This window comes from Schistocerca americana, chromosome X (genome assembly GCF_021461395.2).
Source record: "Schistocerca americana isolate TAMUIC-IGC-003095 chromosome X, iqSchAmer2.1, whole genome shotgun sequence".
In the NCBI taxonomy this organism is placed as follows: Eukaryota; Metazoa; Arthropoda; class Insecta; order Orthoptera; family Acrididae; genus Schistocerca; species Schistocerca americana.
The window spans coordinates 342,936,846-342,950,486 of NC_060130.1; the positions used below are offsets into that span (position 1 = coordinate 342,936,846).

At 45.3% G+C, this 13,641-nt stretch overlaps 1 protein-coding gene across 1 annotated transcript in view; it reads left to right on the forward strand.

Annotated features, from left to right (window-relative positions):
• Positions 1-13,641, forward strand: part of LOC124556015 (popeye domain-containing 2) — a 204,600-nt gene that overhangs the window by 13,689 nt on the left and 177,270 nt on the right. Inside the window, exon 3 of the mRNA XM_047130053.1 lies at positions 12,231-12,333. Coding sequence (XP_046986009.1) covers positions 12,231-12,333 — 103 coding nt within the window. The remainder of the gene's footprint in view (positions 1-12,230; positions 12,334-13,641) is intronic.

Below are 13,641 nucleotides of genomic sequence, written 5' to 3' on the forward strand. Positions count from 1 at the left end.
TTAGCGAAGTCTCTATCAGAGGGCAGGTAAGTGTGTTCAGGAGTAAGGAAATAATGCTTAGTTTCTTCAAACCGCTTTGTGTGGATCAGATGACTCCAAACTGCCATTATATTCCAGTTCTTATTCTGCCCCCTGCAGCTGTCAAAAAATACATTAAGGGTTTGTTTCTTTTTTTTGCAGAGACGGGTGTTGTTTTCAAATATTTAAATATTTGAGGATACGGCTACCAACCAATCTCACCACTACCTCGGCCTGCAAAACTTTCAACCCAAACAATCACATGTCCAATATTCTGGCCACAGTCATGTATTCCAATATTCCAACATTATATGTCCAAAGGTTTCTGGAGTAGAAGGCAACAGATGAATTGAGCGTGGGAGCGGGCAATATTTGCTGCAAATCTATGGATATGACATGTGTATTAGGATCGTGCTTGGACAACTCTGAAAATTCAATTAGTTTGGACTTCAGATATCCTGCATAATGCAAGTTCAATTCCTTTTTTATGCGTGTGGCAGACTTCTCTTCTTCTGCCCCATTTTCTATCTTTATGTGGAGGGAGTCACATATTTTACATGTATCTACTGCTGGGAATTTAAAGCCTATATTATATTCTTCACGGAATATTTTTCTGCACTTACTTTTAGATACTGCTTGTATGTTTGCATCCTTGCAGTATTGACAGTAATTTTGATACAGCTGTGTGATATTCATATCATTGCCGAAATAGACTCTCTCGGGATTTTGTGACCTACTGTAATGAGAGCAGCACTTGGGAATGGACTTAACGTGAGCATGGACAGCATTCACTGCATCACTAGTATAAACATTAGGCCTATTGACATGTTTACCTTGTTCATCGGGAGGTGGTGTTCAATCTTTAATTTTCATTTTCGACATTATATTGTTGATACGCCCTCTATCATTATGTAGGCCATGAATGCTCATAAGTGATTTTTTTACAAACTCTCACTGACTTTCCATTAACCTTCACTCTAAAAATGAAGGTATTGTTTCTGTAACAATTTTCTGCAGATTTTTTCTTGAATCCCAGTTTTACAGAACATGCTGCTAAAGAATTAGGCATTTTGCTTATCAAAATCTCCCCTGTCCCAAAATCCAGTGAACACATTTTTATTCCTTCTTTATCGAACTGAAAGCATTGTAATGGACACATACAGGGCTATTACAAATGATTGAAGCGATTTCATAAATTCATTGTAGCTCCATTGGTTGACATATGGTCACGACACACTACAGATACGTAGAAAAACTCATAAAGTTTTGTTCGGCTGAAGCCGCACTTCAGGTTTCTGCCGCCAGAGCGCTCGAGAGCGCAGTGAGACAAAATGGCGACAGGAGCCAAGAAAGCGTATGTCGTGCTTGAAATGCACTCACATCAGTCAGTCATAACAGTGCAACGACACTTCAGGACGAAGTTCAACAAAGATCCACCAACTGCTAACTCCATTCGGCGATGGTATGCGCAGTTTAAAGCTTCTGGATGCCTCTGTAAGGGGAAATCAACGGGTCGGCCTGCAGTGAGCGAAGAAACGGCTGAACGCGTGCGGGCAAGTTTCACGCGTAGCCCACGGAAGTCGACGAATAAAGCAAGCAAGGAGCTAAGCGTACCACAGCCGACGGTTTGGAAAATCTTACCGAAAAGGCTAAAGCAGAAGCCTTACCGTTTACAATTGCTACAAGCCCTGGCACCCGATGACAAAGTCAAACGCTTTGAATTTTCGGCGCGGTTGCAACAGCTCATGGAAGAGGATGCGTTCAGTGCGAAACTTGTTTTCAGTGATGAAGCAACATTTTTTCTTAATGGTGAAGTGAACAGACACAATGTGCGAATCTGGGCGGTAGAGAATCCTCACGCATTCGTGCAGCAAATTCGCAATTCACCAAAAGTTAACGTGTTTTGTGCAATCTCACGGTTTAAAGTTTACGGCCCCTTTTTCTTCTGCGAAAAAAACGCTACAGGACGCGTGTATCTGGACATGATGGAAAATTGGCTCATGCCACAACTGGAGACCGACAGCGCCGACTTCATCTTTCAACAGGATGGTGCTCATCCGCACTTCTATCACGATGTTCGGCATTTCTTAAACAGGAGATTGGAAAACCGATGGATCGGTCGTGGTGGAGATCATGATCAGCAATTCATGTCATTGCCTCCACGCTCTCCCGACTTAACCCCATGCGATTTCTTTCTGTGGGGTTATGTGACAGATTCAGTGGTAAACCTCTTCTACCAAGAAACGTGCCAGAACTGCGAGCTCGCATCAACGATGCTTTCGAACTCATTGATGGGAACATGCTGCGTGTGGGAGGAGCTTGATTATCGGCTTGATGTCTGCCGAATCACTAAAGGGGCACATATCGAACATTTGTGAATGCCTAAAAAAAACTTTTTGAGCTTTTGTATGTGTGTGCAAAGCATTGTGAAAATATCTCAAATAATAAAGTTATTGTAGAGCTGTGAAATCGCTTCAATCATTTGTAATAACCCTGTACATTTCTCCTATTGTTGCTGCTGCAACAGGATTACCTGCAGTAGATGTACATTCAAGACCTTCGTTTATTCTCTCTCTTTCTTTTTTTTTTTTTTTTTTTTTTCTAGAAACCGTCCTAGTGAGGTGCACCCTTTTTTTGATCTTTGTTGTTTTGGAGGACTACTGAATGACAGTCTTTCATGTGATGCCGTTTTTCTTCGTGAAACAGAGTTACTGTCATCCTAACAAAAGGAAATATATGTATATAAATTAAAGCATATTGTTGTAAACACCTCATAATAACAATCTATAACTTCAGATGTCTATACTACTCAGAATACCTGTTAAATTTTTCGTGAATATAGATTTCGAATCCTTAGGTCAAGAAAGTGCCAAGCAACAATTTTACTTTTGGATTGGGTTGGATGAGTTGTTTGGGGGAGGAGACCAAACAACGAGGTCATCGGTCTCATGGGATTAGGGTGGGGAAGGAAGTCGGCCGTGCCCTTTCAAAGAAACCATCCCAGCATTTGCCTGGAGCGATTTAGGGAAATCACGGAAAACCTAAATCAGGATGCCCGGACGCGGGATTGAACCGTCGTCCTCACGAATGCGAGTCCAATATTTAACCACTGCGCCACCTCGCTCGGTCTTTTACTTTTGCCATATTTTGATATATATAACATAAAATTTAAGAACCTAGATGGTGTGACGGAATATATACTGCAATCATTCCATAAAGCCAAGTAAATAAGTATCCGAAACGTGTCTCGTAAACATAACTCCACACTTTGTCCAGCCAGCACATACACATTGCGAATTATGAGAACAATATAATGCCAAGCAACACATACCGGAATTTCACGTTCTGATGTTAATTCGTCGTCAGAACGTGGTAAATACTCAGAGTGAGAACTAGAATCTGTGTCTTCGTCACTGTTTTCCGCAGAAAAGTTCAGTTTCTTTTTAGAAGCCATCTTCATCACATTAGTTATGTTGCTTGACACTGACTTGCCGATACGGAAGATACGTAAAGCATTCGGGTAAGAACAGAAAATTGAAAACAGTGCATCTCGTGAGATTTTTGCGGAACCACCCGACGTCTTGATCTGCAGTATAACTCATTTTACATAATGACACAGTTTCATTTGTCCAAAAATGTGACCCCTCAATGGTTTTTGGAGGATTGTATTTATCACGTTATGTTAGTATACGCTCTTAGCCTGTCAGTAGTCTTTGTTTTGTATTTCAGTTTCGGCTAAGAATTGTGGTTGCTTCCTACGGTTCTGGCACCGTAACTTTCCCTGAATAGCACATTATATTTTAAGTTATGTGTTGTTGTCGTCTTTAACGATCTGGTCGGGTATTCATCAAATTTAAGAACTTCGTTCCCAGAAGATAACTTGGACACACATAAAACTTGCATGTCTGTTTTCTAGCCTACAGACTAATGTAGCCTCGATTTCAGGGCAGTTTTTTTTCATCTACTACGCGACGGCTTAAGTACTTCTACATTTTTAATTCCGATATCCACACCTCGGTCGCAACACATCTTGTGCAGTCATCTCCGAGTTACGTGTCGCAGTGTTAAGACACTGATTGGAGTTCTCCACGATTTCCCTAAATCGCCTGAGGCGAAGGTCAAGGCGGTTCCTTCCCTATGTTTTCCCAACTCTAGAGTGTGCTAAGTCCCAAATGTCCTAATCGTCGACGGGTCGTTAAACCCTAATTTTCAATTTCCCTTTTGCACGGTCACAGGACATAAGGTCCTTTCCGCCACCCTCAACGTCTCGTGTCGTAGAAATTAACTTTAAAAAAAGAGTTATTATTGATTAATCTTACAAAGTCCATATCCTATACTATTACCATTATCGGATTCACAAAACTGTCATCTTTTTTTTCCTATAGGTACGTACTCTGTCGCCAAACCCTGTGCGCGCGCGCGACGCACACACACACACACACACACACACACACACACACACACACACACACTCACACACTCACACACACTGATTAATCTTCCTCTTATTATGTATAATACCAAGGACTTGCTGAAACAATACTACTCAGAATAGCTGCTGTATTGAGTCCCAAAGGTGGACCCACACGCTGTGAAACCGGTGGCCATAATGTTTTGTGTTTTAAGTGCGTATCTGTATTTTTTTCCCTTGTTTCCGTATGAAAACTTCGCCCCAATCGTTTTTAAATATGTTTTTGGTACACCCTGTATCCTACCCAAAATTTTAAATGCAATAGCAAACCATCTGGTAAGTATACAGTGTACTTCCTTTACAGACTATCATGACTTGTAGAAGGGGAAGAGTAGACAATAGTTTGAGTTGAAACCCACGTCCAGGAACGTACCGTTTCCGTGCTACAGCCGCTTGAAAAGATATTTGCTACACTATGTGATCAAAAGTATCCGGACACCCCCAAAAACATAGGTTTTTTTGTATTAGGTGCATTGTGCTGCCACCTACTGCCAGGTACTCAATATGAGCGACCTCAGTAGTCATTACACTTCATGAGAGAGCAGAACGGGCCGCTCCGCGGAACTCACGGACTTCGAACGTGGTCGGGTGATTGGATGTCACTTGTGTCATACGTTTGTACGCGAGATTTCCACACTCCTAAACATCCCTAGGTCCACTGTTTCCGATGTGATATTGAAGTGGAAACGTGAAGCGACACGTACTGCACAAAATGGTACAGGCTGACCTCGTCTGTTGACTGACAGAGACCGCCGGTAGTTGAAGAGGAACTTCATGTGTAATAGGCAGACATTTATCCAGACCATCACATAGGAATTCCAAACTGCATCAGGATCCACTGCAAGTACTATGTCACTTAGGCAGGAAGTGAGAAAACTCGCATTTCATGGTCGAGCGGCTGCTCATAAGCCACACATCAGGCCGATAAATGCCAAACGACGCCTCGCTTGGTGTAAGGAGCGTAAACATTGGACGATTGAACAGTGTAAAAACGTTGTGTGGAGTGACGAATCACGAGACACAATGTGCCGATCCGATGACAGCGTTTGGGTATGGCGAATGCCCGGTCAACGTGATCTGCCAGCGTGTGTAGTACCAACAGTGAAATTTGGAGGCGGTGGTGTTATGTTGTGGTAGTGTTTTTAATGGAGGGGGCTGTTCTTTTGCATGTCACTATCACAGCACAGGCCTACATGGATGTTTTAAGCACCTTATTGCTGCCCAATGTTGAAGAGCAATTTGGGGATGGCGATTGCATCTTTCAACACAATCGAGCACCTGTTCATAATGCACGGCCTGTGGCGGAGAGCTTACACGAGAATAACATTCCTTTAATGGACTGACCTGGACAGAGTCCTGACCTGATTCCTATAGAACACCTTTGGGGTGTTTTGGAATGCCAACTTCGTGCCAAGCCTCACCGACCGATATTAATACCTCTCCTAAGTGCAGCACTCCGTGAAGAATGGGCTGTCATTCTCCAAGAGACATTCCAGCACGTGATTGAACGTATGCGTGTGAGAGTGGAAGTTGTCATCAAGGCTAAGGGTGGGTGAATACCACATTGAATTCCAGCATTACCGATGGAGGGCGCCACGAACTTGTAAGTCATTTTCATCGGGCTGTCCGGATATTGTTGATCACATGGTCTAGGCAAGTAAGCAACAGGGCAGTCGTTATGGGGGATTGGGGGAGGGGGTTGCTTAGGTCGGATCGGCTGATGTCATATTTCTCTGACCTTGTTCGAGCCCTTTTCACGTGTCTATGAGTGTTAGACCGACATAGGTGAGTACAATTATATAGAATACACCGACAAGATCCTTCTCTAGGCGAAGCTCACGGTATCGGAAGAGCTGCTCGTCGTCGTTATCAAGATCGTTATCCACAACTTCGGACTCCATCGCACACCTTTTTCGCCAAAATTTCGCAACGTTGCCGAGAAAGGGGTGTCTTCACCGGCATCGGTAATGACTATGGTGCTCCAATGAGACGCCGCACACACGAATGGAAGAGGCCGTACTGCATCACGTTGAAGAGAACATCAGCATTCGTAGGTGGTCGCCACATCAAACCTTACTTGCAGTGGATCGGAATGCTAACCCTCCTTTGAAAGAGGCAAGAACGATTTAAAAGTAAAGAAAAGGCTTTGAGAAAACTGATTAAGTTTCCTTTTTGTTTCTTTGGTTATTAATGAGTTGAATTGAAAACAAGTGATGTACTGGGTCACGCCTAATAAGTTATTTGTAAAAGTGTTCGCGCTACCAATATGTTTCCCGATGGTGGTGGCACGGAAACGGTACGTTTTCCGGACAAGGATTACGGTTCAAAATATTGCCTACTTACCCTCTATAGATCGTAGAAGTCCATTAGGGGAATTTAAGAGCACTCTGTATACGTTTATGGCGTGCGAGGTGTGTGAAAAAAGTAATGAGACTGACTTTTTTATCCACCAAAGGTCTTTTTTCAAATAACAGTATTGTCCCCCTCAGAATAGTTCCCTTTGGTAGATAAGCATCGGCTGAAATGTTCGCATTGTTGGTAGCAGCGCTGAAATGCTTCAGCTGAAAGGGCCTTTAACATGTCAGTCACATTCTTTTAAATGTTCTCCAGTGTCCCAAAATGACCTCCTTTTAAAACATGTCTCAATTTGGGAAAAGAAAAATGTCATAAGGGCTTAAATCAGATGAATAGGAGGAGTAGGAGGGGCTATGGAACAACAGAAATATCTTTCGAGGTAAAAAATTCCTTGATGGAAGTGACTGTGTGACATAGGGCGTTGTTATGATGCCGCATACACTTGTCTGCAGTGTCCGGTCTCACTCGATCCACCCTTTTCCTGGGCCTTTCAAGGACATCTTTGTGAAATACTTGGTTCACAATTTTAAGTCTTTCGCATGTGCTGAACTTCGGTTAAAATTTGATACCCATCATCCTTATTGTTAAACGTCGGTCTGAGCCTCACAAAATCACGCATACGTACGCTCTCGTTGGTTTTTAAAGTTGAATGTCTCCCTTAGTGAGGTTCATCTTCAGCACGTTCTCGACCTTCCAAAAATGATTTATGCCAGCGAAACACTCTTGCGTTTGATAAGGAATGTTTCCCGTTGACCTCCCCCCCAGGAGACTCACGGTTCTTTCGTGAGTTCGTGCATGGCGCACACGGGGCCTCCAGCTGTTGCGACCCATTTTTCAGTCACTGGCTGCATTTCCTTCACCCTGCCCCGTCCCTCCCTATCCACACTCCTTCCCCGTTGCCACTTCCTACCCCTCTCTCGGCGTTCTGATTTATGTCGACCTGGCTATCGACCTGGTTCCCTGTATTGGTTGTAATTTTGTTCCTTTTCCTGTTCTTTCATCCTTTTTGGCGTTTAGGTCCCCACTTGAGGTTTGACCTCCACTTCAAAATTTCCTGTTTTTAGTGTGAGCCATGTGGGGGAAGAACTCCCTCCCTAGCATCTACGGTGTGGATTCCTCTCCCCCTCTCCCTTCCCCTCTCCCTTCCCCACTGTAGCCTCCTTCCACCCTGCTAGGTCACCCGCACGTGTCGCTAGTCCGTGTAGTGGAGCTTTCATGTACTCATATGGCTGAGCCCTCTGACAACACAGAGATCACACTAGTGATACCTGAGCTGCTTCCTTCCCATCTATGCCAAGGAGTGGGTGCTTATCATCTTGGAGCATACGAACTCCCGGCAATGGCCGCCGTGCCAGATAGCCCTTGCTGAGGCTGGGTGGCGCCCATGGGGAGAGTCCCTGGTCGGAGTGGGTGGTATCAGGGTGGATGCTTGGCGCGTGAAGCGTATCAAGCTGCAAAAACCTGGCCGTTCTCAAACGGCCGCCTCTTCGAATGGTGAAAGATCCTTGAATGCTGCTTCGTATGACCTAGCAACCTTCCCTTCCCTGGTTACACCATGGGAGGGGGGTCAGGCTCGCCGTCTTGGGATAAAACCCTTTCCCCTTTCCCCGTTACCTCGCCTGTACTAGGACGAATGGGGACACATTCACCGCTACAAAGCCATTGTTTTTCGTGGAAAATATAGAGGACAAGTTTGGTGAAGTGGAATCTCTTAGTAAGATGTGGTTGGGCTCCCTGTTGATCAATGTTGCTTCTGCCACCCAGTCCGCAGCTCTTCATGTCTGTGATCGACTTAGCAATGTCCCAGTGTCTATCACTCTTCACCGATCTCTGAATATGGTCTAGGGAGTAATTTTTCATAGTGACCTCATCCTGCGAACTGATCAGTAACTCTTGGCTAATCTAGAGCAGCGTGGCGTTCATTTTGTTCGACGTGTGCAGAAGGCTCGCAAAGACAACCGCACTGGTAATGGCGCCTTCATTCTGGCTTTCGAGGGGAATACCCTCCCGGAGAAGTTCGAGATCATGTGCTAGAGATGTGATGTGAAGCCGTAAATCCCTCCACCTATGCGATGCTTTTGGTGCTTGCGTTTTGGGCATATTTCTTTCCGCTGTGCGGCTGCCCTTTGTGTGGTGACTGTGGCCACCCAGTCCATGAGGGAAGCCCCTGTGTTTCGCCGCCTGTGAGTATAAATTCTGCTGGCCGCCATTCCCCTCGCTTGACGGATTGCCTGACTCACAAGAGAGAAAAGAAGATCCAAGAATACAAGTTGCTGGATCGCCTGTCTTATGCTGAGGTTCGCCAAAAGTATGAGAGACTCCATCCAGTGTCACTATCTTCAACTTTTGCCTCTGTTACTTCATTTCCTCCTCCTCCTCCTCCTCCTCCTCCTCCTCCTCCTCCTCCTCCTCCTCCTCCCTCGTCCTTACCCCAGCCCTATCCCATTCTCCCCTGCCCCTTCCCTGAAGTTGCCATGACCTCCCATCAGAAGACTGTTACCACCACTCGGCCATGAGACGCATCATCTGTGCACCCCAAGGTCGCCCACTCTCTTTCGGTTCCAGATCTTGCAGAAGCCTGTACTCCCACTGTGCACTGCCCTCCTCCACCTCAGAAAGAGAAGAAGAAGAAACATAAATCACCAGACAAGGTGCCTCCAGTGCACCCGGAGGTGCCATCTCCCACCTCGCAACCTGAGTCTGATATCTTATTTATGGATGTCACACCATCCTTGCCGGTGACAGATGTCCCACCATCCTTGTTGACAACTACTGACCGAGTGAACTGACCTCCTCGTCGGCTTCTTCGTATCTACTTTGGATTCACGCCACACCCAGTGGAATTGCAATGGATACTATCGTCACCTACCGGAAATGCAACGTCTGGTCTCCTCTTATTCTCTGTTCTGTCTCGTTCTTCAAGAACCGCATTTCCATGATGACCTCTCTCCAACTTTTCGTGGTTCTCGGGTGTTCTGTTAGAACCCTACCCCTGGGTAGCATCTGGTGGAGTCTGCACTTTGATTCATTCTGATGTCATTAGTGACTGGACCCTCTACATACCACCTTGCAAGCGTTAGCGGTTAGGGTGCAAACGACTTTTGTAATCACCATTTGCAATGTCTGTCTCCATCCAGGTAGGCCACTTGCTTACGTTGCACTGTCCGCCATAATCCACCAACTCCCGCCCCAGTTTCTCCTCCTCAGGGAATTCATTGCCCACCATCCACTGTGGGAGAGGGTCACTTCAATAGGTAGGGGTATCCTAATTGACCAACTTATTAAGGACCTCGATTTGTCTCTCCTCAATGATGATTCCCTTACCCACTTCAGTGCTGCTCATGGCACCTTCTCTGCTATCGATCTCACGATCTCCTCCTCTGCCCTCGTAGCTTCCCTACATTGGTCATCCCATGATGACCTTTCTCGCAGCGACTACTTTCTGGTGATTCTATCGTTCCCCTGCTGCCGCCATCATGCAGACATGGCCCCACATTGGGCATTCAACAGGGCCAGTTCGCCTTTATATACGTCTGCTGCCCACTTTGACACCCTCTCTTGAATTCCATTGATGTAGTCGTGCAAGGCATCTCTGCCACTATTCTTCATGCTGCTGGCACTGCTGTCCCCCCATCCACAGGTCCCCATCGTCGTCGGCCGGTACCGTGGTGGACCAAGGATGTCGCAGTCACTGTTCGGGACCGACCTACCTCCTCACTTTTAAGCGTCTGCGTGCTAAGGCTCGTTACCTTACTAAGCGGAGTAAAACGGAAACCTGGGAACGCTATGTTTCCTCCCTGGGGACGTATGCCTTTTCATCGCAGGTTTGGGCGAAGCTCCATAGCCTTCTGGGCCGCCAGCGACAGTCAACTGTCCAGGGTCTGAACCTCCAAGGTGGTCTGTGCACTAATCCATCGGTCCTCGCAGAACACCTCGCAACACACTTTGCGACAGCATCATCATCCTCTTCCTACCCTACTACATCTCTCCGGAAGGAACGCAGAGTGGGGCTTCCGTGGCCTCCTTCCGATTTTTATCCGCGAGTTTTTGTCTTACTGGTTCTTCTGGTTTCGAGTTGCCGGCACTTCAATCAGCGCCCATCAGATTAAGGAGAATGGTATCCCACAGGGTTCTGCGCTAAGTGTCACACTTTTCCTTATTGCCATCAATGGGATTGCGACCTCTGTTGGGCTTCTGGTTACCCCAGCGTTGTACGTCGACGATTTTTGCATGTGTTGCAGCTCCCACTTGGTGCGTCTGCTGAACGCCAGCTCCAAGGCGGAATCGCGGGACTGATGACCTCGCCGTTTGGTCCCATAACCCCTCTCAATTAATCAATCAATCAGTCCCGTAGACCTGTTTCAAATTTTCGAAGGTCACACTCGGGGTTCCCAAAGTTTAACACAAAATTTGATGGCATTCAGTTGCTCTAAATTCCGCTGTTCCATTTTCGTAACACGAACAAACACAACTTCACTGATGGTGCTCTCAAGAATCACATGATGGCTGTATGAAGCAGAAACTCGGACTGAGCATGTGGAAAGGATGAACACACCGGCATACACAAGTAGACCAGCACAGCGTTGCCATATCACTCAGTGTTCTCACAGTGACGCACCAGGTTGAAGATACCCGTTTGGTAAAACACCGTGTCCTGCTGAGTGAAGAAGTCCGTAACTGCCTGCTGCACATCCTCGTCTGACAGGAATCGTCGGCCATTCGAGGCCTTCTTTAAGGGGCCAAAGGTGTGATAATCGCATGGGTAGAGATCAGGACTATAGGGCGGATGCTAGAGTTTCTCCCACTTGAGTTTGCGTAACTTTGCGTTACGACATTTGCGATATGGGGGCGTGCGATGTCATAGCAGCACTCCTTGGAACACCATTCCGCAACGGTGGTTTTCGAGAGACAAGCTCTCCCCAATGGATGTCTACCGGTGTTTGTCCTTCGGCAGCTAAGAAAAGAATAACAGCACGTTGCACCTTTTTGGTCGCATTTGGTAATAGCGTCGCCATAGTTCATGTTTCTGTATATGCTGCAGCAACGCCCTCAAACGGAAAATATCCCAACTTCGGCATCTGTACCCATCTGCATCGCCAAATGTAACGTCGGTTTGAACGCTTATCATATTCTTGTATCACTCTTACTAGTAGGTGGCATAATTATCATATTTTTCCATGAATACTTTGTAATGCACCGTTTTGTGTTTACAGACATATTGGTTACTGTAATCTGCTGCTGAAAACGTTCATTAGTAAATTGGGTGAATCCCGATGTCACATGAACTGCCTCACTTGTATCGTTATTCAGCGTATTCTGATCACATTTACTAAGTATCTCGCTGGCTTCTTCGACATAACATAATACGGTGCATATTTCTGTGCAGGCTCGTAGTGTCTCAGAACGGCCGGGCGCTGCACATAGTATTCCCACACCAATTCCTCGACTCGCCCGAGTGGTTCGGCGTGTCTACAGATGAGTTCTTCCAGGTAAGATCTACTATCCTAAGGCAACAAATGGAAAAACTGCACAATGGCAAACAGTTGCTTAGTGCTCATTGTAAAAATATCAAATTATTTTTCGTTTATAGAATTATTAATTAATTTTGTGGTGCCAATTGTATAAAGTACTGTAAAGTACTGAGGAATTCCTCAACTGAATTTATGGAAAAAATATTAAACCTGTATAAATTATTAGCAGAAAGGAAATGCCATCCATATATTTTGTTTTATGATATCACACATGAAATCTACAGCGTGTTTGAGTACTTCAACGTAAGTTGATGAAGAGCCATAAGTCGATAAGGTTGTGAGACCGAGTAATAATACCTTAAACGAACTGAATTTAGTAAAGGTGTGCTCGAATTAATTTGTAATACGTGTACAGTGTGCGCTGAAATTCATGTGCTTGACACCTTCGCAGCAATGGCGGTTTAAATTCGTCGATCAATGCACGTTTCTGTTTCCATAGAGCTCCTAAAAACATTTTTGTAGGAGCCTTATGTTTTCATGCTGTGAAATACATTGATTGTGGCGATCATCTCTGGTGGGAACTAGAGTAATGCCCACAACTCACTCGACGTGCACTAATAGGAAAAAAAGAAAGCTCGGCAGACTTTGAATCAAGTAGAGAAGTAAAGCACTTCTCCCAACAGCAGATCCTGCTAGACCTACATGTTCCCCAAAGTCCGTAGTTAACTGTTGGACTCCGTCATGCTAGAACCAATAGTTGCAGCGCATTACAAACAGCCCAGAAAATTCATAAGCGCTATATGCGGGAATTGAGTGTAAGCTGTTCCAGTCAACAATGCTGGCAGATGTGGTGGGCTTGGAAGACGATCATCAGCGGCAGATGTTCACGGGAAACCTTTGTTGTTAAGTTCCAGTAGCAATTGCAGTTGGGTTCTGAATAGTCCCACATCTTCTGAATGTTTAAACAAAAGTTGCACATAAGGGAGTCATCGTCAGGCGATAAGCATGTGCACTGTAAACCGCTGCATGCTGAAGACTTGCTGTTTTGGTGCTCCACGATTTTCTGTATTTTAAGTGTGATAAACTGATGCTGCACTGATCATCTTTGGCACGCTAGTGTAGAAATTGTCACAGATTCAACTAAGTAAAGCGTCTGTGCATTTCGCACGTTTGTTTACATATACAAACCTACTTTTCCTTTGTGATGAGGCCACATGTGTCAGTTCCGAGTTGAAATTTTAGGTTCTGATATTTTACTTTTTGTGTCGTTTTCCCACAATATTTCGCAGATTGTGTCAAGCCTTATGTATATCGTCAGTTTAAACT